We start from the raw sequence: 24786 nt of genomic DNA, 5'->3' as shown, positions 1-24786 counted from the left end.
CCCAAGAAAATGGAAAAGTTATGTACACAGAAACTTGTGCAAAATGTTCATAGTGGGGCACCTGGGTGGCTCAGTGGTTTAAAGCCTCTGCCTTCGGCTCAGGTCATGATCTCAGGGTCTGGAATTGAGCCCCGAGTCAGGCTCCCTGCTCAGCAGGGAGCCTGCTTCCTCCTCTCTCTCTGCCTGCCTCTCTGCCTACTTGTGATCTCTATCAAATAAATAAATAAAAATCTTTAAGAAAAAAAAAGAGAAAAAATCACATCTTATTAAAAAAAAATTCATAGCAACATTATTCACAACAGCCAAAAAGAGGAAATAACCTAAATGTCCATCAGCTAATAAATGTAAAAGTAAAAAGTGGTTATCTCCATAGAATGGAACATTATTTGGCCGTAAAAAAAAAAGAACAAAATACTGATACATGATACAACATGGATGTACGTGAAAACATCATGTTAAGTGAGAGAGAATGAGGGAAGAAAACCACATATTCTTTGATCCCATTTGTACTAGATGCCCAGAATAGACCAATCTGTAGAGACAGAAAGTGGATTTGTATTCCCCAGACACTGAAGGATAGGAAGTGAGTGCTAACGGATATGGAGTTTCTTCCTCAGGTGATGAAAAATGTTCTGATTTAGTGGTTACACAACTCTGTGAATATACTAACCACTGAACGATATACTTTTAAAAAGCTAAGCTTTATGGCATGCCAGTTACAATGCAGTAAGGCTATAAAGTATGTGGTGATTAGAGCCCATTTACTATATCTCTAAAAGAATCCTTGTACTCTGCTGAAGGGTGATAGGATCCAGTGTACCTTGTACATAGATCAGTCACCTTAAAAGCTACTTTTGAACCAAAAACTTTGTTTCAAGACATCATTCTTACTGTGGTCAAAAAAAAAAAGAAAGCAAAATAATTTTTAAACGCAAATATATTTAAAAAATTAAAACACCCAAGAAATGCAATCTATACATATGAAAAAGTAAAATATTTATATGCATAACAATAGTAGCAATGTCATTCATAAGCAGCAGTTAGTGTTTATTTTCCCCATATTTTGGTTTAACACCATAGTGGTAGTTTATTCTTTTTAGGGAAATTGCATAAGATACATATAGCATAGGATGAGTAAGTTATAGAAGATTGTGTAATTGGAAAATTAATTCCAAGTAACAATATTTCCTCTAAAAACACATTTATTATTAAACAAGTTATTTTAAACTATTGGACAATAAAATGTGCCTATAATTTATTAAGTCCAAGATATATAGTCAACTTGCATAAAATTACATATGGCATTTTAAAAACAGCCTATTTCTAAAATATCAGTAATTCAGGCAATTGGGATTTCCACGGGAGATAAATTGCCAATAATTTACTCTTTATGATGAAAAGGTGTGCCTTAAGAACATTACAACCATGTTATTAAGAAATGCTACAGCATACTTTAAAAACCAAAATGGTAAAACATATGCATTAGGATATTCTTTTATGGGTCCCAGCCCTATAGCAACATTTCAGTTGGAGATTTAAATCTAGTTAACCACATTTCCAAATTACTTGGGTTTTTATTTTCTAGAAACATATATCACATGTGTAGGTAAGTTAAGAACTTAAATTTCCATTAAAAATGAGAAACTATCATACTGACAATGTAAAAATAAAAGAAATAAAGTACTTGGATAGTCTAGTACTTTATTAGAAATATATCCACTAACTCCACAAAAACAAATTTTACATGTAAGCAAAATACTAAAAATTTCTGATTTGGGAGAAATGAAATAAAATACAGTGAACGGTTGTGTCTTCATCTCTAACTGTAAAAATCCCTTTTGCCTATTTATTTGACCCGTCTCTATTCATGCAATTTAATGAATCCTCAAGATAATTTACACATCTTTATACAGAATTCACATCTACATCAGTAAACTGCCAGTCCTTTTATATTTTCAGTGCCTTATCAAAATATGGGTAACAAAGTTTTTCATTCTATGAGGCAGGAAGATGTTTCCTAAGTACTTCTTTGGATGATGAGGATATAGTATCTGGGAAGGACACGTCAAATTCTATTAGAAGGTCACCACGCTGGTCAGGATTTTTGGGAAACGGCAGCCCATATCCGATAATTCTTCTCCTCATTCCAGGCTTCACAATATCGTTTATTGACATAGGTATGGTTCTTCCATCCATGGTTGGCACATTAACTGAGCAGCCACACAATGCCTAAAAGAGACCAAATAAAATTAACAAACTTCAGAACTTCAAAAACTCAACAACAAAACTCGGTATAAAGGATGAAACCGTAAGGTAAAACCTTAACCTCCAAAAGCATATCAATAATTTGAAGACTTTGTCCCCTATTTAAAAAATCCCTTCAGGTCATGCATGATCAGACATAGAACAAAAGAAGGAAAGGAGAAGGGAAAGGGAAGGAAATGAAAGGAAAAAGTAAAGGTCTTCCACATTGTCTTGAAATGAAATGGAGGTTGCCGTTACAACATTCAAGATGCAGGGATGGAGCTGGACAAGAGAAGAGGGAGAAATTTAGGAGTGAGGGGAATTAGAATAAGAGCAACTACCTACTTCTTTGGAAAGAAAATGTTACGATAAGAAATACATTTTATTAGTTTAGTCAACAAATGTTTACTGAGTGCTACTATATGCCACACATTCCTTCTAGATACTGAGCTTAGAGACCATGAACACAGATCCCAGCTCAGGGAATGCTCAAGGAACTCAGAAGCAAACCAGAAATAATAATACAGTATAACGTTAGCACAGAGGTGCAGAAGTCTCTTGTGAGACAAAGAGCACCCAGCTTACCCCCCTTAGCTTCTGAGAGTACAGAATACTTGAGCTAAACATTAAACCAGTAGCGGGTTTCAAGGCAGAGTAAGGAACAACAGTGCTCCATAGTTTAGAACTCAGATGATGACATAAATGTATATAAGATAATAATAGAGCAAACTTAGGGAAATGCATAAACATTTATGGGTAGAAATCAGATTGAAAATGACCTTTCATTTTAAGCTTAAACGTCTGGACTTTATGGTAGATGTATGTGGGATCATTTAAGCATTTTTTTTTTAAAGATTTTATTTATTTATTTGACAGACAGAGATCACAAGTAGGTAGAGAGACAGGCAGAGAGAGAGAGAGGAGGAAGCAGGCTCCCTGCTGAGCAGAGAGGCCGATGCGGGACTCGATCCCAGGACCCTGAGATCATGACCTGAGCTGAAGGCAGAGGCTTAACCCACTGAGCCACCCAGGCGCCCTCATTTAAGCATTTTAAGCAGATAACTGACATGGCCATTTTTGCAGGATTATAATCCAATTTGAAAAATGTCTAAAAATAGAACAAATAAGGACTCATATATTAAAGCAGTATGCTTATAAATTATTTTAAATTAATATCTTTTTGGTTATATAATTATTACTCCAAATTAACAATTTTAGAAAAAATCCTATGCATCGACTTCAATTACAATGCACAGCTCATAAAACATACCTATAAAATTTGAGTAGTGTAAAGCCAGTATTAGGCTTCCTAGTACATAATCTGGTTAGCACTTCAAGTTGGCATTTAAATTGTTAGTACAGGTAACTAAACTTAGAAAATATAATCTTATCCATAAAAGAGGTATAATAGTAGTACTACCTCTGAAGGATTCTTTTTTTTTTTTTTTAAGATTTAATTTATTTATTTGATAGAGAGAGAGGGAATACAAGCAGGGAGAATGGGAGAGGGAGCAGCAGGCTTCCCGCTCAGCGGGAAGGGCTCGATCCCAGGTTTCCGGGATCATGACCTGAGCTGAAGGCAGACACCCAATGACTGAGCCACCCAGGTGCTCCACCTCTGGAGGGTTCTCATGAGAACTTAAAAAATAATGTGTACTAAACATTTAATAAATATTAGCTATTATCTAGATACATTCCCTAAGACTGGAGGCATAATTCTGTTTGGTTTCAGAATCCCAAGTCCTACTAACTTACCTCTCGTAAACTAATTTTAGCAGTGAAAATTATATTTGATCCATCCCTTTTAAATTTGGGGTGATCCTTATCTTTAATGATAAAAACAATGTCTGCTGGGATACTAGTTGGTGTTTCATCTCCTTCCCTTGGAAAAGTAATTTTGGTGCCTTCTTTCCACCCTTTTTTAATCTCGATGGTGAGAATTTTGTCCTCAGATCTATAACTCCTTCCATCAGGATTTAACCTTTTTCGAGAAATCTTCATCCGTTTGGTACAACCAGTATATATTTCTTCAAGTGATACTCTAAGTTCATGAATAACCGGAGGATCTTGTTTGATGCGGGAAGGCCCCACAGAATTTCTGTCTCTTGGATATCCGTTCATGCTGAATCCAAAAGCACTGAAAGGATCTCCATCTACTTCCATTTCATCAGACTCTCTACCACCCGCCATCCGTCTTCCAAAGAATATTTCAAAGGGGTTGGAACCTCCAAAAAATGCTGCAAATGTGGCATGAGGATCCCCATGGAAAGTGTACCGGAAGGTACCTCCCTGTCCATCAGTGCCTCCTGCTCCTCCTTTCAATCCTAAACGAACAAATAAACATGATTAGGAAAAAGCTTGCAACTCTTGAAAGTGAAACCTGTAAAAACTGTATTACTAACAAACTTTGGCCAACTTAGGCTACAATCTATTAATAAATTGGCCAGAAATGCCATTATGACTAAATGCAGAACAGTTACCTAACTTTTGACCATTCCATCCTAAGGTCAACTTTTAGCTTTCAAATTCTTCCTCCAAATCCCCATGTTTAGTGACAATTTATTCCTGAGTCTTTGTTCCACTGGTAAATAAAATAAAGCCAGAAACTTCTTATCTCATAAACTACTGGTTGGACAATCTAAAGCGTATAAATGTAAGTTTTCAAAAGATGTCAATTGAAATAGGTCTTTGGTAATCAATGCAAAATGCATGACCTAAATCGTTAAGTGCCATTATAATCAGTGAGCATAATCAACAATATAAAATACCATCTTCATACTAACTAGCTTTATTTCAGTACTTTTACTGAAGAGTTAATTAAAATGAACTCTTTCTGTGGCAGAAAGGGAAAAAATTCTAATAATAGGACACTGTATGAAAAATGTTTTTTTAGACTCCAAAATTATTATCCCTATTCTAGCTAACAAAATTGTTTATCTAGGCTTACCATGTAATGGCATTAATTTCAAACAGTATGTAAAAAGAAGATTAAAATCAAGCATTGTAAACCCTCTTGACATGTTAGTCCTTTGGACTGGTGATTTCTGCCTATTGTGGACAACTCGCTTCAGACACCAAGATAGTGACATCTGACCCTATTCTTTAAGGTTCGGGTAAGTAATATGTAGCTCACAAGCAATCACATATTTGAATTAGCATTTTCTGTTACATACCAAAGCAAGGTTCTATTAAAACCCATAAAACATTAGTAAGTGATCTTTTAAGGGATCAATACTGGCAAGGATTTATATCATTACAGCAGTAGCAAAGATTGTGAATGACTGTTACAGGAGTTCCTGACAAAGGAAACAAGCAGGAAGAAAATATAAAAATCTTAAAACTGTGATAAGTCCTAGAGATTAAACTAAGCGATTCTAATATGTTCAAATAGTAATTTGAGGGCAGGAAATATATTTTAATTCATTTTTGCATTGCTCACATATACAGGGTGAAAATGATAGGTGCTTGTATTTATTGAATAGAGAATGAACTAGTTCTTAAAGTCTATTTAAACTTTAAAAGGTGTCTTGAGTATCAGGATAGAAAAGAGGCAAAAGCAAAAGCAATATAGAGTATAATATATAGCAATATAAATATAAAGTATAACCACACATACACATTTGAGACTTAATAATAAAAAAATTATACTCAGCATGCTTTCAAAGAGACTTAGTTTTGTATGTTTTATTCTATTTGTCTTCTTCTATTAAAAGGTATGCTTATATTCTGTGTCATCCAACAGTCTCAGCTGTTTACATTTTTACCTTCATCCATGAACAGAAATCTGGAAAGACCAAGGAAAGTCTAATAATCTGTAAACTGTCAAAATATGTATTAAATGATATATCCAAAGAGCAGTTAGGATATCCCTTATAGAAAGAGAATGACCAGCAAAAGCAGAATAAGGACTTTTAACATGCAGCTCATACAAATTTCTTTTTATAAATTTTAGCAGTTCAGTTATAACTCCAAATGTTAAAAAAAAAAAAAAAAAAAAAGCTAGAGATAGAATTTTACAAATGATAGCTTAGGTATATAATTCAAGGTCATGATGAATGTGACTAAACCAATGCTTAAATTACTTCCATCATTTCATTTTTCATCCCACAAATATAATAGAGTATAATAGTTTAACAGAGAGTTAATAACATAAATTGAGTAAATTAGCTAGCCCAATCTCACTCTCTACAAGTCAATATCTAAATGTTTTGGACTTATGATAAATTCATGAAAAGAAGGAATAACATTTTAAGTTTTTTTATTATGGGTTTGGGTTTTCCCTAAAACCTTTTCCCTCCTCTGCCAAAATTGGTAACTCAATCAGGATTACAGAGTCCCTGAGAAGAGTTACAGTCTGAATGACATTTATCAAATCTGACGTGAAGGCTCCAATGAAACTTTGACGTTTTCCTTGACACTAAACAGTCAAGTACATAGCTTAGATAAAGGACAGACTGCTATATAATGACTGCAAAAAATTCTACCAAAAGTCACAACAATATAACATGAATTATTATGCAAGGACTGCCTTGCCTAGCACTTGAATTGTACCAAGCATTTTATCAACCATACAGTCAACAGCAGTTTTGACTGCTTGTGGAAAATTTTTAATATTCGATTGGATTCCCTCTGCTCTCCAAAATGTTTTCTAGACACCATCATCACTTTGCGTGTCAAGGAATATGCTCTAGAATCAACATTTGCCTATGCTATAGAAAGACTGCTATTATTTAAAACCAACCAACCAATTTGCAATCCAAAAATAAATATATGTTCGGTATACAATCTATAACCATGATTTCCACTAGTTAGTTGAAAGTGTGTCAAAAGCAGCAGCACTGGAGAAGAATTAGGATTTAAAAGAAAAAAAAATTAGGATTTTAATAACTCTTACTTTAAGGAGATCTGATATGTAAAAATCTATAGATTTATAGCAAGACATACAGAGTTACTAGCATAATGAGATCCTTTAAGCAGCTTTGACTCACAAAAATCCAACTTATTTTTAAAAATACATAGTTGGTTAACTATGTAAACTAAAGAACTAAAGAAGCAAGCTGGTATAGATTAATAGACTGAACACAAGTTTGATCATTAAATACTACCTTTCAGTATTTAATAAAAGTTATTGAGTAAACTATAAACCAAAAAAAAAAAAAAAAAGCGGGGGCATAAAGAAAAAGAAATGTTAGAGAACTAGGATATTGTAAGGATGTGTTACTAAAAATTTTTTTTTCAATCTTTTAATGCAAACTTCTGTTCATATCCACTGAACAATTCAGAACTAAACCTCAAACTTTCTAGGAGAGACAGGTTCAAAATCCAATTTTAAATTTATGTAGTTGTTATTTTTTTGTTTTCAAATGGTTCAAGTATGGAGAACATTTCTCCCTTTTTAAAAATAGCTTTATTTCTTATATACTGTAAAATTAACCCATTGCAAAGATATAATTCAGTGATTTTAGTGAAGTTGTAGAGTTCTGCAGCCATCATCGCAGCCCAGTTATAGATCATTTCCATCAACCCGACAAGCTTTCTTAATTTCTATCTGTAGCTAACCTCTGCCCCCACTTCCAGCACTAAGCAACTCACTGATCTGCTTTCTTTCTCTATAACCTGTGCCTTTTCCATGCATTTCATATAAATGGCATCATAGAATATGTAGCCTTTGACAATTTGACTTCTGTTATCTGGCATAGTTTTTAAGTTCATGCATGTTGTAGCATGTTTTATTAAATCAATGTTTTCAATTGCTAAGTAGTATTCTAGGGTATACATGTGTCTGTGCATGTGTATGGGTGTGTGTACACGTACGTATATGCCACTTTCTGTTTATCTATTCACTTAATGATAGTACTTTAAAATTGTTCCCAGTTTGGGGCCATTACAAATAATGCTGCTCTGAGCATTCATGTACATGTCTTTTTGTGGATCTATGTTTTCATTTCTCTTTTATAGATTCCTATGAGTGGAACTGCTGGGTCATATAGTAAATTTAAAACATCTCTATTTTTATCCAAACTTTTTTAAACCCAACCTTTAAAATTGTGGATATTACAGATTTTCAAAACATGAATAAACTGGATCACTGGTTTTCTATTTTTTTTTTTTTGAAGATTTTCTTTATTTATTTCAGTGAGAGAGAGAAAGCATGAGAAGTGGAAGGTCAGGGGGAGAAGCAGACTCCCTGCTGAGCAGGGAGCCCAATGTGGGACTCGATCCTGGGACTCTAGGATCATGACCTGAGCTGCAGGCAGTCACTTAACCAACTGAGCCACCCACGGGCCCCTCTCTTATTTTCTAACTATGTAAGTTTAGCTTGTTCAACTCATACACTTCACAGTTCATGGTTTCTGTACCCACTGTCCCACGCCTTGAAAAACAGTGTAATAAGGGGGGAGGGGTGTTAAGGCGTATATTACGTAAATTACTAATAGCTCCACAATCCTTAAATTCAGTGTTTTGTTACTACTGGAGAACACATTGGGTGATGGAACCAGGCCTATAGGCACAAACTGACCAATGAAAGGCAAAGACAAAAAATATTTTTCCACATTAAAACAGTATACCTAAAAGGGATTTTCCCAAAGTATAAATGAACTATTCTGAATAAAGAGCAAATAAACATAATGCTTTTCTGTAAAGGAAGAATAATTTCTAAAAAATAATCAAATAATTTTCATTTAACTATATTCTGAAGTCACTCATAACTAGAGAATATTCCTGAATATATTTCAGTGCTTTAAAACACCTTTTGTTCCCTATTACCTCTATTGCTTGTATCAGTTATCTGACTCAAGAACCAAAAAAAAAAAAATTCAGGGTACACAAATGACATTGCTTTCATTTTTTAAAAAAATTCATCCACTGATAATGATCAGTGAGCATCAAACTAGAGAAACAGCACTCAAGGAAAAAACTATTTAAGAGGTAATGTTAAGCAGTATCAAGAGATATTAAGAGGAAAAACCTATTAAGAGGTAATGTTAAGAAAAATGTATCATTTGATGACTTGAAAATTCTGAAGATAAATATCCTTAGAAAATACTGAATTCTATGGCTTAGTTATAAACAAACTTGAGCTGTCAATGAGATGTGGTTTAAGCAGTGGCTATCTGCTTTTTCAGGGAGGGGGAATGGTTGTAGATTCCCTTACAAAATTACAAATAACTTTTTAGAAAGAGCATATTGTTTGTAGTACCTCAGAATCCTGCTTAGCTTTCAAAATGAACCAAATCATAGTATTTTGATTAGTACAGCCATCAGGAACAAGCAGAATTGAACTGGTCATTACTTGCCTTTTTCAATATTGACTTTGGAAGAACCTGACACTGCAGGTCCTCATCACACCAAAACCAAGAACAGAAATTGCAATTTTTGGCTACTCAGATCAAAAAGAAAAACAAAATAAATCAAAAAAGGAAGAGGGGGAAAAAAAAACCCAAAACCGTTTACACAATCACTCTGCTTAGATAAATTTAGTTTTTTAACTCAAAATGAATAGTTACTGCTTCACTGTAAATTAGGATGTATTTCTGATTAAGAAAACTTTATGTTAAATGTGATAAAGGAGACCAAGAATGATACAATGATTTAAAAGAATATTTTGGGAGAAAAAAAATTAATGAAGTAACTTAGTCCTGATTCAAAATGTTGAAAATCCCAGAATCTGTAGGAATTAAAGTGTTTTTGTTGTTGCTGTTAATTAGCGATTTAAAATAGTCTTACCTTATAGCTACATTTATATGGAAATGATGGACAAACTTAATTTAAAATACAGAATGATAAAAGGATAATCTTAATAACCCTCATTTACTGTATTCAACTAGTTTCTGATCTCACAATGAAAGAAACAAAAGTATGGCAGGGAGAGGAAAGGGAAGTTGTCGTGCTTTCCTCTATACCTAGATAGTAAAATTTCCAAAGAAATGTTACCTAAAAGTAAATCAATAATTGTGCTAACTAGGTGGCCATTTTAGGTCAAAAATTGTATTTCTGAGATCTCATTTTCTTGGCACACAATTACTGTTTACAATTAAGCTAAAAACTTGTTCTGGTATTTTATGACATCAGGAAAATTCTTTCCTCTCCAGGCGGAATGCCAAAAACAACTAGAGCTAAATGCCTGGGCCTTCTGCTTCTCAGAGAGACGAATCTCTCCTGTTCAATCTAAATTAAATTACTATCAGAAAGGCAAACACTTCTTTTGTTTTTGTGAATAAAATATAAACTACCCAAAATTTGAACCGCCAGTCTTACCATTTTAAGGGCTTATACTGGTTATGGCAGAAAATTCATTAGAATACAAAACAGGTTGCATAAGACTTTTGACACAATTCATTAATGAGTATGGGAATGTAAGGTTTCTTTTCAAATACACAATGTGAACATTATAAATCTAGTGGCAGAATAAATATGTATTTAAAAATGCCAAAATTTAAAAAAGGCAAACGAGTACATTTCATTCCCAGCTATGTAATAACATTCATTCAGATGCTCAAAGATGAAATCTTATTTTTATCCATTATTTTTCTTTCTACTTTCGATGTCTGAGAATTGAATTTAAAGATAACCAGAAGGCTGAAAGAGAGGGGAAAAAAGAGAGAGAGTGAGACAGAGCCAGAGAGACCAAAAGATATACAAGGCATACTTACCTTCCTCCCCAAACTGATCATATATTTCTCTCTTTTTAGGATCACTCAATACTTCATAAGCTTCTGCGACCTCTTTAAATTTTTCCTCTGCTTGAGGAGATTTGTTCTTGTCCGGATGAAATTTGAGGGCTTGTTTTCGGTAAGCCTTTTTAATATCTTCATCTGAAGCTCCTTTTTCAATTCCCAAAATGCAATAATAGTCTTTCCCCATTTCGAATGCCTTGAAATGAACTTAGATTTCCCTTTGTGAAAGAAAACAGCGTCCCCAGTCTTAGCAGTACGATTCTAAGAAAAATAAACCAAGCTGGGTATTTTAAAAGTTAAAGCAAATCAGCAATTCAGCTTCGCTGTCTTAAGGCAGCAAGCAAACCGCGTCTCTGTATTTAATTCCTTCCCCAAAGGCTCACTTACAGATAAATATACACTACACAGGAGACGGCCTCCTTCTAGATCCTCCCATTTTCACTACGTGTCTCTGTACTTTCTAGAACAGCAAATGCTACAGGACGTCACTTCCCCAGCTGCCTCTAGTCAAAGTACTGAGCTAGGTTTTCTCCTCCTCCAGGATTAACTATTCCTTTTCCTTCTGGCTTTCCCAGTTTTATTTCCTTTTTAAGAAGCTAAGTGGATTCAAAAACCCATTATTTCAGCATAGCAGGTCATAACTACATATTTACTCACTCTCCTGTAGGTGAAAAAACAGCAAAGATAATTATAGCCATTAGGCATCCTATGTTAAAATAAATTAAAGGTATTATACAAATAAAGGTACCCTTGAACTTATTTTAGGTATTTTAATTTTTATTTCAAGTTATCCAAATGAAAGATATACAATACCAAAGTATGGTTTGTTTAAATTAAAATTTTCAGATAATTTGCGTCATTTTTAGAATTCCTGGGGTCTAGCAATCAGAAATGCCAGGAAGTCAACTTACTAATTTCACATTGTAAAGGCCACATACCATAAACATCAAAAGCAGTAAGGGACTTAAATACTATTTTAGCTAGTGGTTTTAACTAGTTTTTTGTAGTATACAAGAGTTAATAGTTCTGGCAAACTAAATATTTGTGAAAGCTTCATATCTGATTTTAGTTACTTCAGCAAAAACAGAATGAGAGCCCGCTTCTCAGCCCCTCCCCGCCTCCACCCAATTCCTAGGGTCACTATTTAAAGAATTTTTGTGCTGCAGGAAAGATAGAAGACAAGTATCAGGTTACAGACAGTAAATACTCATGTTTCTTATAAGACCTTGACTGGATCATCTTAAAAACTGGATATGCTATTTACAGGGCAGTGATATGAGAAGTATTTTTTTCTTTTGAAAACACATTTCCCTAATTATAAATAGCAATACTCATTGCTGAAGGTTTTGGAAAACACAGAAGGAAAAAAGAAGAAAAAAGTACAAAATAAAAACCTATCATACCACTCTAGGTAATCCCTGCTAAATGTTAGTATATTTCCTTTTTTTTCTGATACTTACGTTTATTTGTTATAGTTTTGTGTTTTTTTTTTTTTGTTAACAAAGACTATATCCTCTCATTTACATACTCTTTCGATGTCTGCTTTTATATATGTATATATATTTCTTTTTTGGATGCTTATGAGAAATATTTTCAATGTATATTACTCATCTTTTCTCTCCTATATTGTTTTGTCCTCTGTTCAAAAATGTTCCCATTTCTAATATAATGAAAAGATGGGCTCATAAGAAAATGTGAAAAGAATTGCACAAAGCCCTATAAATAGTTTAAATCTGTAAAATTTAAAAGAAAAAAAGAACATGTAAAGGAAAAGGAAATGTACATATGTGTTTAGAGTATGATGAAAAGTTAATGATCACATGTTAAACTTTAAAGATATGGGAACCTACTTATATGCCAAGCAACTTTACATTCATGACTCAGCAATTCTTTCAGAACTTTCATTTTTGGGGTGCCTGGGTGGCTCAGTGAATTAAAGCCTCTGCCTTCAGGTCAGGTCATGATCCCAGGGTTCTGGGATCAAGCCCCGAATAGGGCTGTCTGCTCAGCAGGGAGCTTCCCCCACCATGTTCTGCCTACTTGTGATCTCTGTCTGTCAAATAAATAAATATAATCTTAAAAAAAATTCATCTTTGTACATTTGATAGCTAGGATTAGGTATGTTTAGAGTATGATGAGAAGTTAATGATCACATGTTAAACTTTAAAGATATGGGAACACCTAATTTATATGCCAAGCAGCTTTACATTCATGATTCAGCAATTCTTTCAGAACATTCATCTTTGTACATTTGATAGATAGGATTTCCTATTTTTCAAAACTCTCTCCTTTAAAAATACTTTGGTATTAGAAATGTATAGCATCTGTCTAGCCTATTTATAGGTTACAGAGGTTGGTCAGCTAGCTATTCAAATGTTTTAGTCCCACCAAGGAATATTCCATGTCAAAAGGTTAACCATTCAAATTCAAAAAAGCTTGGAGAAAAATGCTAATATCCAAAGTCACCCTAAAACTCCTTAAAAAAAAAATGCAAGTTGAAGTCCAATGCAATGATCAGCATCTAGAGTAAAAATATAATAAAAATCGCCTTTTCTAGAATTAATTGCTCATTTAAATACTCACTACCAAAGGAACACTGACTACTACTATATGTGAAAACTCTGAATTGTTCTGGTAGGTAATACTGAGAGGAAAGAAAAACAGATTCTTATCTGAGTCAGTCATTTTCATATGGTTAGAAATATTATCAGGACTTGACATATTAAAGGATTTTAAAACCCAAAGACTAAATCTTTCACATTTCTGAAAAATGCATTACATATTGACAAATGGAAACAAATCTGACTTTCCACACATAGAGAAGGGTGATAAAGGATTTTCATATTTCTTCAAATATACACACAAAAAAGAATCATAGTGCTAAATTTGGAAAGCAAGAAGTCACCTAAACTTTGAAATTTCAGCTTAATAAGGAAGCAATTATAATTTTAAATAATATAAAACAGTCTAGCTCGATTTTGATAAAATGAGTAGTGTAAATAATTCTTTCAAACGTTTGGGAACAATGCCAACAGACACAGGATAAGATATCCAGCATCACTGATCATCAGGGAAATGCAAATCAGAATCGCAATGAGATACTACCTCACACCAGTCAGAATGGCTAATATCAAGAAGACAAGAAATAACAAATGTTGCTGAAGATGTGGAGAAAAGAGAACCCTTGTGCACTGTTAGTAAGAATGTATATTGGTTAGCCATTGCACAAAATAGTACAGAGCTTCATCAGGTATTTAAAATTAGAAATACCGCACAATCCAGTAATTCCACTGCTGGGTATATATTCAAAGGAAAGAAGAACAGTAATTCAAAAAGATACATGCACCCACATATTAATTACAGCATTATTTGCTGTCCCCGAGATAGGGAAGCAACCCAAGTGTCCATTCACAGATGAATGGATAAAGAAGATATTATATGTATGGAATGAGTAAGTCACAAGGATGAAAGGTACCGCATAGGGAATATAGTCAGTGGTAACATAATAGCATTGTATATTAACACATGATGGCTACACTTCTGGTGAGCGCAACATAAAGAGTTGCTGAATCATTATGTTGTACACCTGAAATTAATGCAATATTGTGTGTCCACTGTACTTCAATAAAGAAAATAAATATGGCAGCATCAGGAGGAGGTGGCGGGGATCAAGGCCAACTCATACCCAAAGCTAGGGAAGCCCGACTACCCCTCCACTACTTCAGTGTCAAGTTAGCAGAAAAAAACAACATGGATCCCAGGAAACAAGGTAGACCCAGGGAAAAAGGAAACAGTACATTCAGGTTACTGAGGAAAAACATCTTTTTTTTTTTTTTTTAAGAGCTAAAATTCTCTGGTTGCCTGGGTGGCTCGGTGGGTGAAGGCATCCAACTCTTGATCTCAGCTCAGATCTTAATCTCAGTCCGGGTCTGGAGTTCAGGCCCTGCATTGGGCTCCATGCTGGGTATGGAGCTTACTTAAAAATATAATACTAATGGGGCGCCTGGGTGGCTCAGTGGGTTAAAGCCTCTGCCTTCAACTCAGGTCATGATCCCGGGGTCCTGGGATTGAGCCCCGCATCGAGCCCCGCATCGGGCTCTCTGCTTGGCAGGAAGCCTGCTTCCTCCTCTCTCTCTCTCTCTACCTGCTTCTCTGCCTATTTGTGATCTCTGTCTGTCAAATAAATAATAAATAAAATCTTTAAAATATATATATTTTTAAAAGTGAAAGTAGGGGCACCTGGATGGCTCAGTCGGTTAAACGGCTGCCTTTGGATCAGGTCATGATCCTGGAGTCCAGGATCCAGCCCCACATCCAGCTCCCTGCTCAGCGGGGAGTCTGTTTCTCACTCTTCTCCCAGTTCCTGCACTCCCTCTCACATAAATGGACTCTTCAGTAAATAAATAAATAAATAAATAAATGTAAAAATAAATGCTAAGCCAAAAAAACCTACATAATAATCTATTTGAAATATTGTCTTAAAATCACATAAATCCTGCTTATATGATTTTATAGGTATATAAATGTGTGGTTGGCTCAATTGGCATGACCTGTGACTCTTGATCATGGGGTCATGAGTTCAAGCCCCATATTGGGTGTAGAGCTTACTTTAAATATAAATAAGTAAGTAAATAAGTAAGTAAGTAAGTAGATAAATAAATAAAATCACAAAGAAATTTTCTCCTTAATGTTTATAGTTCACAAGTTTAAGTCTCATACTGGGGTAGGGTTGATTCATCTCTAACTGAAGGTAAGTTACAATGTATTTTAAGAGATTTTAATTTTTTCAACCAAATTCAGAAAACTTAAGTGTGTTTATTATTTTTTTTTATCAGAGTTGTTTTTTAAAACACAGTTTAAGAATTTTTGTGCCCAGTAATGTATGTGGAGGAAGTGTGTCACTCTATCTTAGGGGACACATGGGCCAGAATTAAGTAAAAATTCTAATGACATATTTTTTTTCAAAAACTTTAGCAAAGTTTCCTTATTTGTGATATTATGCTTTCATAGTAATTATAGATAAATTATTTTTATAAGAAGTATGAGTTCTTTTTGATGGTATAATCACAGTTTAAAATATTATATACGTTTAGATCATGACAGCTAAAAATAGCACTTTACCATACACAAAGAATCTTAAAAGTACATCAATAGTCATTCAATTGATGCCATCTTCACCTTCTACTTTGGTTTTATTAATATACGATAAAAAAGTTGTTTTTTTATCCAATTCACAAATCATTTCTCAGTTCATAATTCATTATTTTGAAGAAAGACAGCGTGACTTCCAGAGTCTCAGAAGAAATCACTACTGAAATTCAGATCATCACTGAAATACTTAAAGACAGATGACTTCTAATATTTTACCAATGCTCCCGTTGGAAACTTTTTCTGTCGATATTTAATTCTTAAATGGGTACATTTAGTCCAGAAATGTCTCATTCAGTAATTATAGTAAATTGTGACTTCAATTCCCCAGTACTTCTTACAAATTGAGGCTCTTTTACACCTTGTTCTCACAAGTGCTTTAGATAGCTGAATAGTTGTTATAAAATTTGCTAGGGCAACACCAGGGAATATTGGTAGTATAGTGGTTAAAAACAGATTTTGGAGTCAGACTGCTTGGTTAGAGAGTCCTGACAATACCACTTACTAGCTGTGTGGTCTTGGACTTAACTTTCCTGTTCGTCAGTTTCCTTACCTGTCAAGTGGGATTAGCAATAATATCTCCTCCAAGGGGCTGTTGTGAGGATTAAATGAGATAAATGTGTGAAACACTTAAATGTGACTGGCACATATGAGGACTATGAAAGTGTTAGTACTATTGTAATGACAATGATCTCATCTCATCATATGAACTAGAACTTTTCCTGGAAAAAAAATGACCACACCATAGGTATAATAAGATGTCCTTATTTACAAGCATATACATCCACACACAACAGCTGTCAAACTAAGAATAAATGGCTCTTTCCAAATACCCCAGTTAATATTTGCTACTTACTCATCCTAACTCTGTTAATATTTAAGATCATTAAACTTTCACATAGGTAGCATTCATTGTATTTCAAATGCAAATCTCAAATATACTGTTTCAAACACAGTAATTAAGACCATGTGGTATTGGTGAAAGAACAGGCAAATAGTCCAGTAGAACAGAATAGAGAACCCAGTAATAGACACATATATATATATAGTCAACTGATCTAAGACAAAAGAGCAAAGGCAATACTATGGAGAAAAAACAGTCTTTTCAACAAATAGTGCTAGAACAACTGGATATCTGTTTGCAAAGGAATCAATCTAGACGCAGATCTTAAATCTTTCACAAGAATTAACTCAAAATGGATCACAGACCTGAGTGTGAAATGCAAAACTATAAAACTCCTAGAACACTTGAAAAAACCTAGGTGACCTTGGGTTTGGCAATGATCTTTATATAATACCAAATGAACAGTGCATGAAAGAGAGCTATCGATAAGCTGGACTGAATTAAAATTATAATTTTCTGCTGAGAAGGACATTGTCAAGAAAATGAGAAAACAAGCCACAGATTGGGCAAAAATATTTCAAAAGACATCTGAATTTGCAAAGATGTGGATGGAACTGGAGGGTATTATGCTAAGCGAAATAAGTCAATCAGAGAAAGGCAGATACCGTATTATTTCACTCATATGGGAATTTAGGAAACAAAACAGATTAACACAGGGGAAGGGAAGGAAAAATGAAATAAGATAAAAACAGAAAGGGAGGCAAACAGGAGACTCAACTATAAACAAACTGAGTGTTGCTGGAAGAGAGGCAGGTAAGAGAATGAGCTAAATAGGCATTAAGGAGATCACTTGTTGAGATGATCACTGGGTTTTTATATGTAAATGATGAATCACTAAATTCTACTCCTGAAACGATACTGCAATATATGTTAACCAACCTGAATTTAAGTAAAATCTTGGGAGAAAAAAACAAGACATATCTGATAAAGGACTATTACCCAAAATATATAAAGAACCTTGTTTACCTTGTGACAAAATGGGAGAAGATATTTGCAAATGTCTTATCAAATAAAAGGCTAGTATCCAAAATCTATAAAGAACTTATCAAACTCAACACCCAAAGGACATATAATCCAATCAAGAAATGGGCAGAAGACATGAGCAGATATTTCTCCAAAAAAGACGTACAAATGGCCAACAGACACATGAAAAAATGCTCAACATCACTTGGCATCAAGGAAATATAAACAAAAACCACAATGAGATACCACCTTACACCAATCAGAATGGCTAAAATTAACAAGTCAGGAAATTACAGATGTTGGTGAGGATGCAGAGAAAGGGGACCCCTCCTACACTGTTGGTGGGAATGCAAGCTGGTGCAGCCACTCTGGAAAACAGTATGGAAGTTCCTAAAAAAGCTGGAAATAGAGCTACCCTATGACCCAACAATTGCACTACTGGGTATTTACCCAAAGATACAAATGTGGTGATCCAAAGGGGCATGTGCACCTCCAATGTTTATAGGAGCAACGTCTGCAACAGCCAAACTATGGAAAGACCCTACATGTCCATCGACATATGAATGAATAAAGAAGATGTGGTGCACACACACACACACACACACACACACAGAAATATCATGCAGTCATTAAAAAATGAAATCTTGGGGCACCTGGGTGGCTCAGTGGGTCAAAGCCTCTGCCTTTGGCTCAAGTCATGATCCCAGGGTCCTGGGATCGAGCCCGCATTGGGCTCTCTGCTCAGCAGGGAACCTGCTTCCTCCTCCCTCTCTGCCTGCCTCTCTGTCTACTTGTAATCTCTGCCTGTCAAATAAATATATAAAATCTTTAAAAAAATAAGATCTTGCCATTTGCAAAGACATCTATAGAACTAGGAGGGTATTATGCTAAGCAAAATAAATCAGAGAAAAACAATTACCGTATGATCTCATTGATATGAGAACAGAGGACCATAGGGGAAGGGAGGGAAAAAATGAAACAAGATGAAATCGGAGAGGGAGACAAACCATAAGAGACTTTTTTTTTTTTTTAAGATTTTATTTATTTATTTATTTGACGGACAAGAGATCACAAGTAGGCAGAGCGGCAGGCAGAGAGAGAGGAGGAAGCAGGCTCCCTGCTGAGCAGAGAGCCCGATGCAGGGCTCGATCCCAGAACCCCGAGATCATGACCTGAGCCAAAGGCAGCGGCTTAACCACTGAGCCACCCAGGCGCCCCAAGAGACTCTTAAATGTAGGAAACAAACTGAGGGTTGCAGGAGGAGAAAGGGGTGGGGAGATGGAGTAATTAGGTGAGGGACATTAAGGATGGCACGTGATCTAATGAGCACTGGGTGTTATACAGATGAATCATAGGCCTGTATCTCTGAAACTAATAATACATTATATGTTAATTAATTGAACTTAAATTTTAAAAATTGAAAACCAAAACAAAACAAAATATATAAAGAACTCGTAAAACTCAACAAGAAAACAAACAACCCAATTAAAAAATGGGCCAGGGACCTAACAGAAACCTCACCAAAAAAGATACACAGAGGGCAAATAAGCATATGAAATGATGTTCCATATCAAATGTCATCAGTGAAATCCAAATAAAAACAAAGATACCACGACAGCTATTAGAACGGCCAAAATCCAGAACACTGGCAACACCACTTGCTTGCAAAGATGTAAAGCAATAGGAATGTAGAGCAACCATTCATTGTTGGTGGGTGTGCAAAATGGTACACTTTGGAAGATAATTTGGTAGTGTCTTAGAAAAGTAAACATACACTTATCATACGATCCCACAGTCATGTTTCTTGGTACTTACTCAAAGAAACTGAAAATGTAGGTCTACACAAAACCCTGCACATGGATGTGTACAGCAGCCTCATACATAATTGCCCAAACTTGGAAGCAACCAAGATGTCCTCTATAGGTGAATGTGATAAACTACAGTCATTCAGACAATGGAATATTATTCAGTACTAAAAAGAAATGAGCTAGCAAGCCATGGGAAGACATTGGTGGAACCCTAATATATATTACTAGGTGAAAGAAACCAGTCTGAAAAGGTTATATACTATATGACATTCTGGAAAAGGAAAAACTACTTTTTTTTTTTTTTTTTTAACTTTGTGACAGTAAAAAAAAAAAAAAAAAATCAGTGGTTGTCAGGGTTTAGTGGGAAGGGAAGGATAAACAGAGTATGGAGGAATTTTTTTTTTTTAAGGGCAGTGAAACTACTCTGTATGATACTGAAATGTGGGCACATGTCCAAACTCAGAATGTACAACACTTGGAAGTGAACCCTAATGGGTGATAAGGATGTATCAATATAAGTTCATTAGTTGTACATAAATGTTCCATTTAGTGAGAGACATTGATAATGAGGTGGGGTGGATTGTGCATGTGTGGAGGTTTATGGGAAACCTCTGCATCTTCCACTAAAGTTTGCTGTGAACCTAAAATTGCTCTAAAAGAATAGAGTCCACTTAAAATTTTGAAAATACATGGAAAAAAGGTACAATTTTTTTTATTTTTAGTAAGATTTTATTTATTTATTTGACAGACAGGGATCACAAGTAGGTAGAGAGGCAGGCAGAGAGAGAGAGGGAAGCAGGCTCCCCACTGAGCAGAGAGCCCGATTCGGGGCTCGATCCCAGGACCCTGGGATCATGACCTAAGCCGAAGGCAGAGGCTTTAACCCACTGAGCCACCTAGGCACCCCCAATGTTTGTATTTTTAAAATATGGGTTTTTGTTTTGTTTTGTTTTTTAAGTAATCACTACACTCAGTGAGGAGCTTGAACTCACAACCTGGAGACTGAGTCATATGCTCTACTGACTGAGCCTGGGAGATGCCCCTTAAAATAGGTATCTTTGATTTTAGAGTCAGATCTTTCTAGCCTTAGTTCCTGTTGCTGCAGTTTCTGTTTTAAGTTTGGAACTCAGATGCTGAATTTTTTTTTTTTAAGAATTTTTGTTTATTTATTTGACACAGAGAGAGAGAGAGCACAAGCAGGGGGGAGTGGCAGACTGAGGGAGAAGAAGCAGGCTCCCAACCAAGCAGGGAGCCTGATGTGGGGCTTGATCCCAGGATCCTGGGATCATGACCTGAGCTGAAGGCAGACATTTAACCAATTGAGCCACCCAGGTGCCCCTAATTTTCATTCTTGTAGAAAGACCTTAGACTTTAACCATAAGTTACAATATGTAAAAACTTTGTCATCATTTCAAATGCAAATTTATCTTCAGGAGGAAAAAAAAGAAAAGAAAAATATTAGAGATTTATTTCTTACTCCATCTGGGTCATAAGATAGAATAAGTAAACTTAAGGTAAGTCTTTAAGACATTAACCCTATTTAAATGTTCTAAATATCCCATTTTTTCCTTAACTATAAAATGTCCTTCTTTGGGCAATTACAGTAATTTGGACTCGTATTTGGAATTAAACAGTCAATAATATTTGAGTACATACTGTATAAAATTTTTTTTTTAAGATTTAATTTATTTACTTGACAGAGAGAGATGACAAGCAGGCAGAGAGGCAGGCAGAGAGAGAGGAGGAAGCAGGCTCCCTGCTGAGCAGAGAGCCCAATGCGGGACTCGATCCCAGGACCCTGAGATCATGAGCCGAAGGCAGTGGCTTAACCCACTGAGCCACCCAGGCGCCCCCATACTGTATAAAATTTGATGAGTACTATAAAACTTGTTTTAAAAGTGGATATTATCATAGTGAACATTTTCCATGAATAAAGTGTCTCATTCAGCAAATATTTACTGAGTGCTTACTATGTACTATCAAGGAGATACACAACATCCTTCCTTTCATTCAACTCACATTCTAGTGGGAGAAGACAACCAAGAAACGAGTTAATAAAGAAATGATAGAATTTTAGTAGTTGGAAGAAAAATTTTAAACGTTTCTAAGGCACGGATTGATGGAGAGGGGCCACTTTATCCAGGATAGTCAGGGAAGACCTCACTGTTTAGCTCTGCTTTAAAAATTATACTAAAAATTTCGCACTTGGGTAGGTAGAGGAAAAGGAACAAGGCCAGGTATCACAGCTTTTAAAAAGTATAATGCTTTCAGAAAAGGAAGCAGACTAGTAAAGAGCTCTTCATGACCTCTTTTGATTCTATTATCAAGAAACATATTCGGCTCTCTTCACCTTTTCCATTTATTCCCCCTCCCCATGGACAATCTGTATATATTCCTTCAAGCCTATAGCTAACAATCAAGTTAAACAGTTTGGTACAAATAGGGTAAACAATCAATAGCTTTAAGTAAGTGTGTTATGTAACTGTTACAGGATTTAAGGGACTATATTAAGCTACAGAGAAAAGATCAGGAAACTTGGAATGAGAGGAATTGTTTCTAATATTCTTAGCTTCACTATTTAGTATCTATATGAAGTTCTGGAAAAATGGAAAAATTACTATTTCTCTGAGACTCAATTCTTTTATTCTATGAAATAGATAACACCTATCTCATTTACTGACATTAAAAAATGAGAAAATATGTGAAAGGGTTTCACAGAAATAAAATATATACAAATGTTAATTATATGCTCATCTTGGCCTAGTATGGGGAAGTTTTATAAAAGAAAAATATAAGCAGGGTCTTGAAAGATTGATAGGATTTAGAAAGAGGAGCACGGGGAGGGTTTTCAGTTTGGACCCAGAACACAAAGCCCAATCAAAAAGAGCATAAAATGTATGTGATACTGTAAAAAGACTGGTCAGATTACAGGATAGGATTTAGGAAAGCTCACATTAGGGGCGCCTGGGTGGCTCAGTGGTTTAAGCCACTGCCTTCGGCTCGGGTCATGATCTCAGGGTCCTGGGATCGGGTCCTGGGATCGGGTCCCGAATCGGGCTCTCTGCTCAGCAGGGAGCCTGCTTCCCCCTCTCTCTCTCTGCCTCCCTCTCCATCTACTTGTGATTTCTCTCTGTCAAATAAATAAGTAAAATCTTTAAAAAAAAAAAAAAAAAAAGGAAAGCTCACGTTAGGAAACTCACAAAAAAAAGTTATGGTCAGATTTTTGGGAGTTTTGAATATCATTGTTGTAACAATGACTGCTCCCAAAGAGGGCTAATTCATTAGGTCTTTGAAAAAAACTTCATTTATTTTTTTAAGTAAACTCTATGCCCAACGTGGGGCTCAAACTCACAACCCCAAGATCAAGAGTGGCATTCTCCACTGAGTAAGCCAACCAAGCACCCCAAAAACCACCTTCTTTTTTAAAGGTATTTGCCTGCCCTCCCTCCCTCCCTCCCTTCCTTCCTTCTAGATTTTATTTATTTGTCAGAGAGAGAGAGAGAGAGAGCACAAGCAGGGAGCAGGGCAGGCAAAGGAGGAAGCAGACTCCCCACTGAGTAGGTCCCAATGCAGGACCCTGAGATCATGACCTGAGCTGAATGCAGACACTTAACCGAATGAGCCACCCAGATGTCCCAGGTATTTGACAAGACTTTTTATTAGTCATAATTCTCTGTGGACTATTGTCTGTACCATTGGAATTTCCCAGCACTTTATTATTATAGTTATATTGGTAACTCCCAAAATGTTCAAGTTTTAATACTGTGTCATTGCTTGATTTTATAACACTTTTCCTGCAGAAAGCACTATAATAAAAGATACACATTTAATTTTATTGATTTAATGGCCTTTACAAATGAAAAATTTAAAACAAAGTTTAAAAGTACAGGGGCACCTGGCTGGCTCAGTCGTGGAGCATGCAATTCTTGATGTTGGGGTTTTGAGTTTGAGGCCCACGTTGGGTATAGAGATTACTTAAAAATAAACTTTTAAAATAAACAAACGGGGCATCTGGATGGCTTACTCTTGACTTGGGCTCAGGTCGCCATCTCAAGGTCATGAGATTGAGCCCCACATTGGGCTCCCCACTGGGTGTGGAGCCTGCTTAAAATTCCATCTCTCCCTTTACCCCTCCACTCCCCTCTCTCCAAAAATAAATAAATAAATAAAATATTAAAATAAATAAAATGTAAAAGTACTTGTCTTCAAAAAAATAAGATAACATGTATTGCTTTAAGAAGTTTATAAAAATTGGGGTGCCTGGGTGGCTCAGTGGGTTAAAGCTTCTGTCTTCAGCTCATGTCATGGTTTCAGGGTACTGGGATCGAGCCCCAAGTCAGGCTCTCTGCTTGGCAGGGATCACTCTTACTCCTCTGTCTCTGCCTGCCTCTTCGCCTACTTGTCATCTCTCTCTCTGTGTCAAATAAATAAATAAAATCTTAAAAAAAATAAAAGGTTTGTAAAAATTACTAGAGTTATCTGAAGACATCAAGAATCAGAAATATTTTGTTTTTTAAAAAATAATTTCTGGAGCACCTGAGTGGCTCAGTCAATTAAGCATCCAACTCTTGAAATCAGCTCAGGTCTTGATCTCAGTCAGGGTCAGGAGTTCAAGCCCTGAATTGGGCTCTACCCTGGGAATGGAGCCTGCTAAGCAAACAAACAAACAAACAAATAAAATTCCCTGGGGCACCTGGCTGGCTCAGTTGGAAGAGCAGTGTGACTCTTGATCGCAGGGTCATTGAGTTCAATCCTCCCATTGGTGTAGAGATGACTTAATAAACAAAAACCTAAAAAATAAATTCCTTTTTTAAGAGTGTACAACTGATTCTATTTTGTGATGATATTAAAATGTATCCTGGGGCATCTGTTTGGCTAAGTCAGTAGAGCATACAATTTGATTTCAGGGTCATGAGTTCAAGTCCCATGTTGTGCATGGGGCCTACTAAAAAAAAAAAAAAAAAGATTTCCTTCCTTGTTAAAAAAAAAGTATCCTAATAAAATAGCCCAGTAACAACTTGCCTTTCTTTGTATCCTTCTT

The 24786-nt window shown here is 35.5% G+C and overlaps 1 protein-coding gene across 2 annotated transcripts in view; it reads right to left on the bottom strand.

Moving 5' to 3' along the window:
• Positions 1 to 919: 919 nt before the first annotated feature.
• DNAJB4 (DnaJ heat shock protein family (Hsp40) member B4) overlaps positions 920 to 24786 on the bottom strand; it is a 44920-nt gene continuing 21053 nt past the window's right edge. The window contains exons 1-3 of one of the 2 annotated variants that reach the window (XM_059375209.1): positions 10899 to 11392; positions 4000 to 4568; positions 920 to 2229 (exon numbers count right to left, since the gene is read on the bottom strand). In XM_059375209.1, the coding sequence (XP_059231192.1) occupies positions 1996 to 2229; positions 4000 to 4568; positions 10899 to 11109 (1014 nt within the window). In that variant the 5' untranslated portion in view covers positions 11110 to 11392 and the 3' untranslated portion in view covers positions 920 to 1995. Of the gene's footprint in view, positions 2230 to 3999; positions 4569 to 10898; positions 11393 to 24786 lie in introns of those variants that run through there. The other variant, XM_059375211.1, reaches the window with a different exon arrangement.

This window comes from Mustela nigripes, chromosome 14 (assembly GCF_022355385.1).
Source record: "Mustela nigripes isolate SB6536 chromosome 14, MUSNIG.SB6536, whole genome shotgun sequence".
Classification (NCBI taxonomy): domain Eukaryota; kingdom Metazoa; phylum Chordata; class Mammalia; order Carnivora; family Mustelidae; genus Mustela; species Mustela nigripes.
Note: the sequence above shows the minus strand (reverse complement) of the source record. Positions and strands in the feature narration are given on the sequence as shown.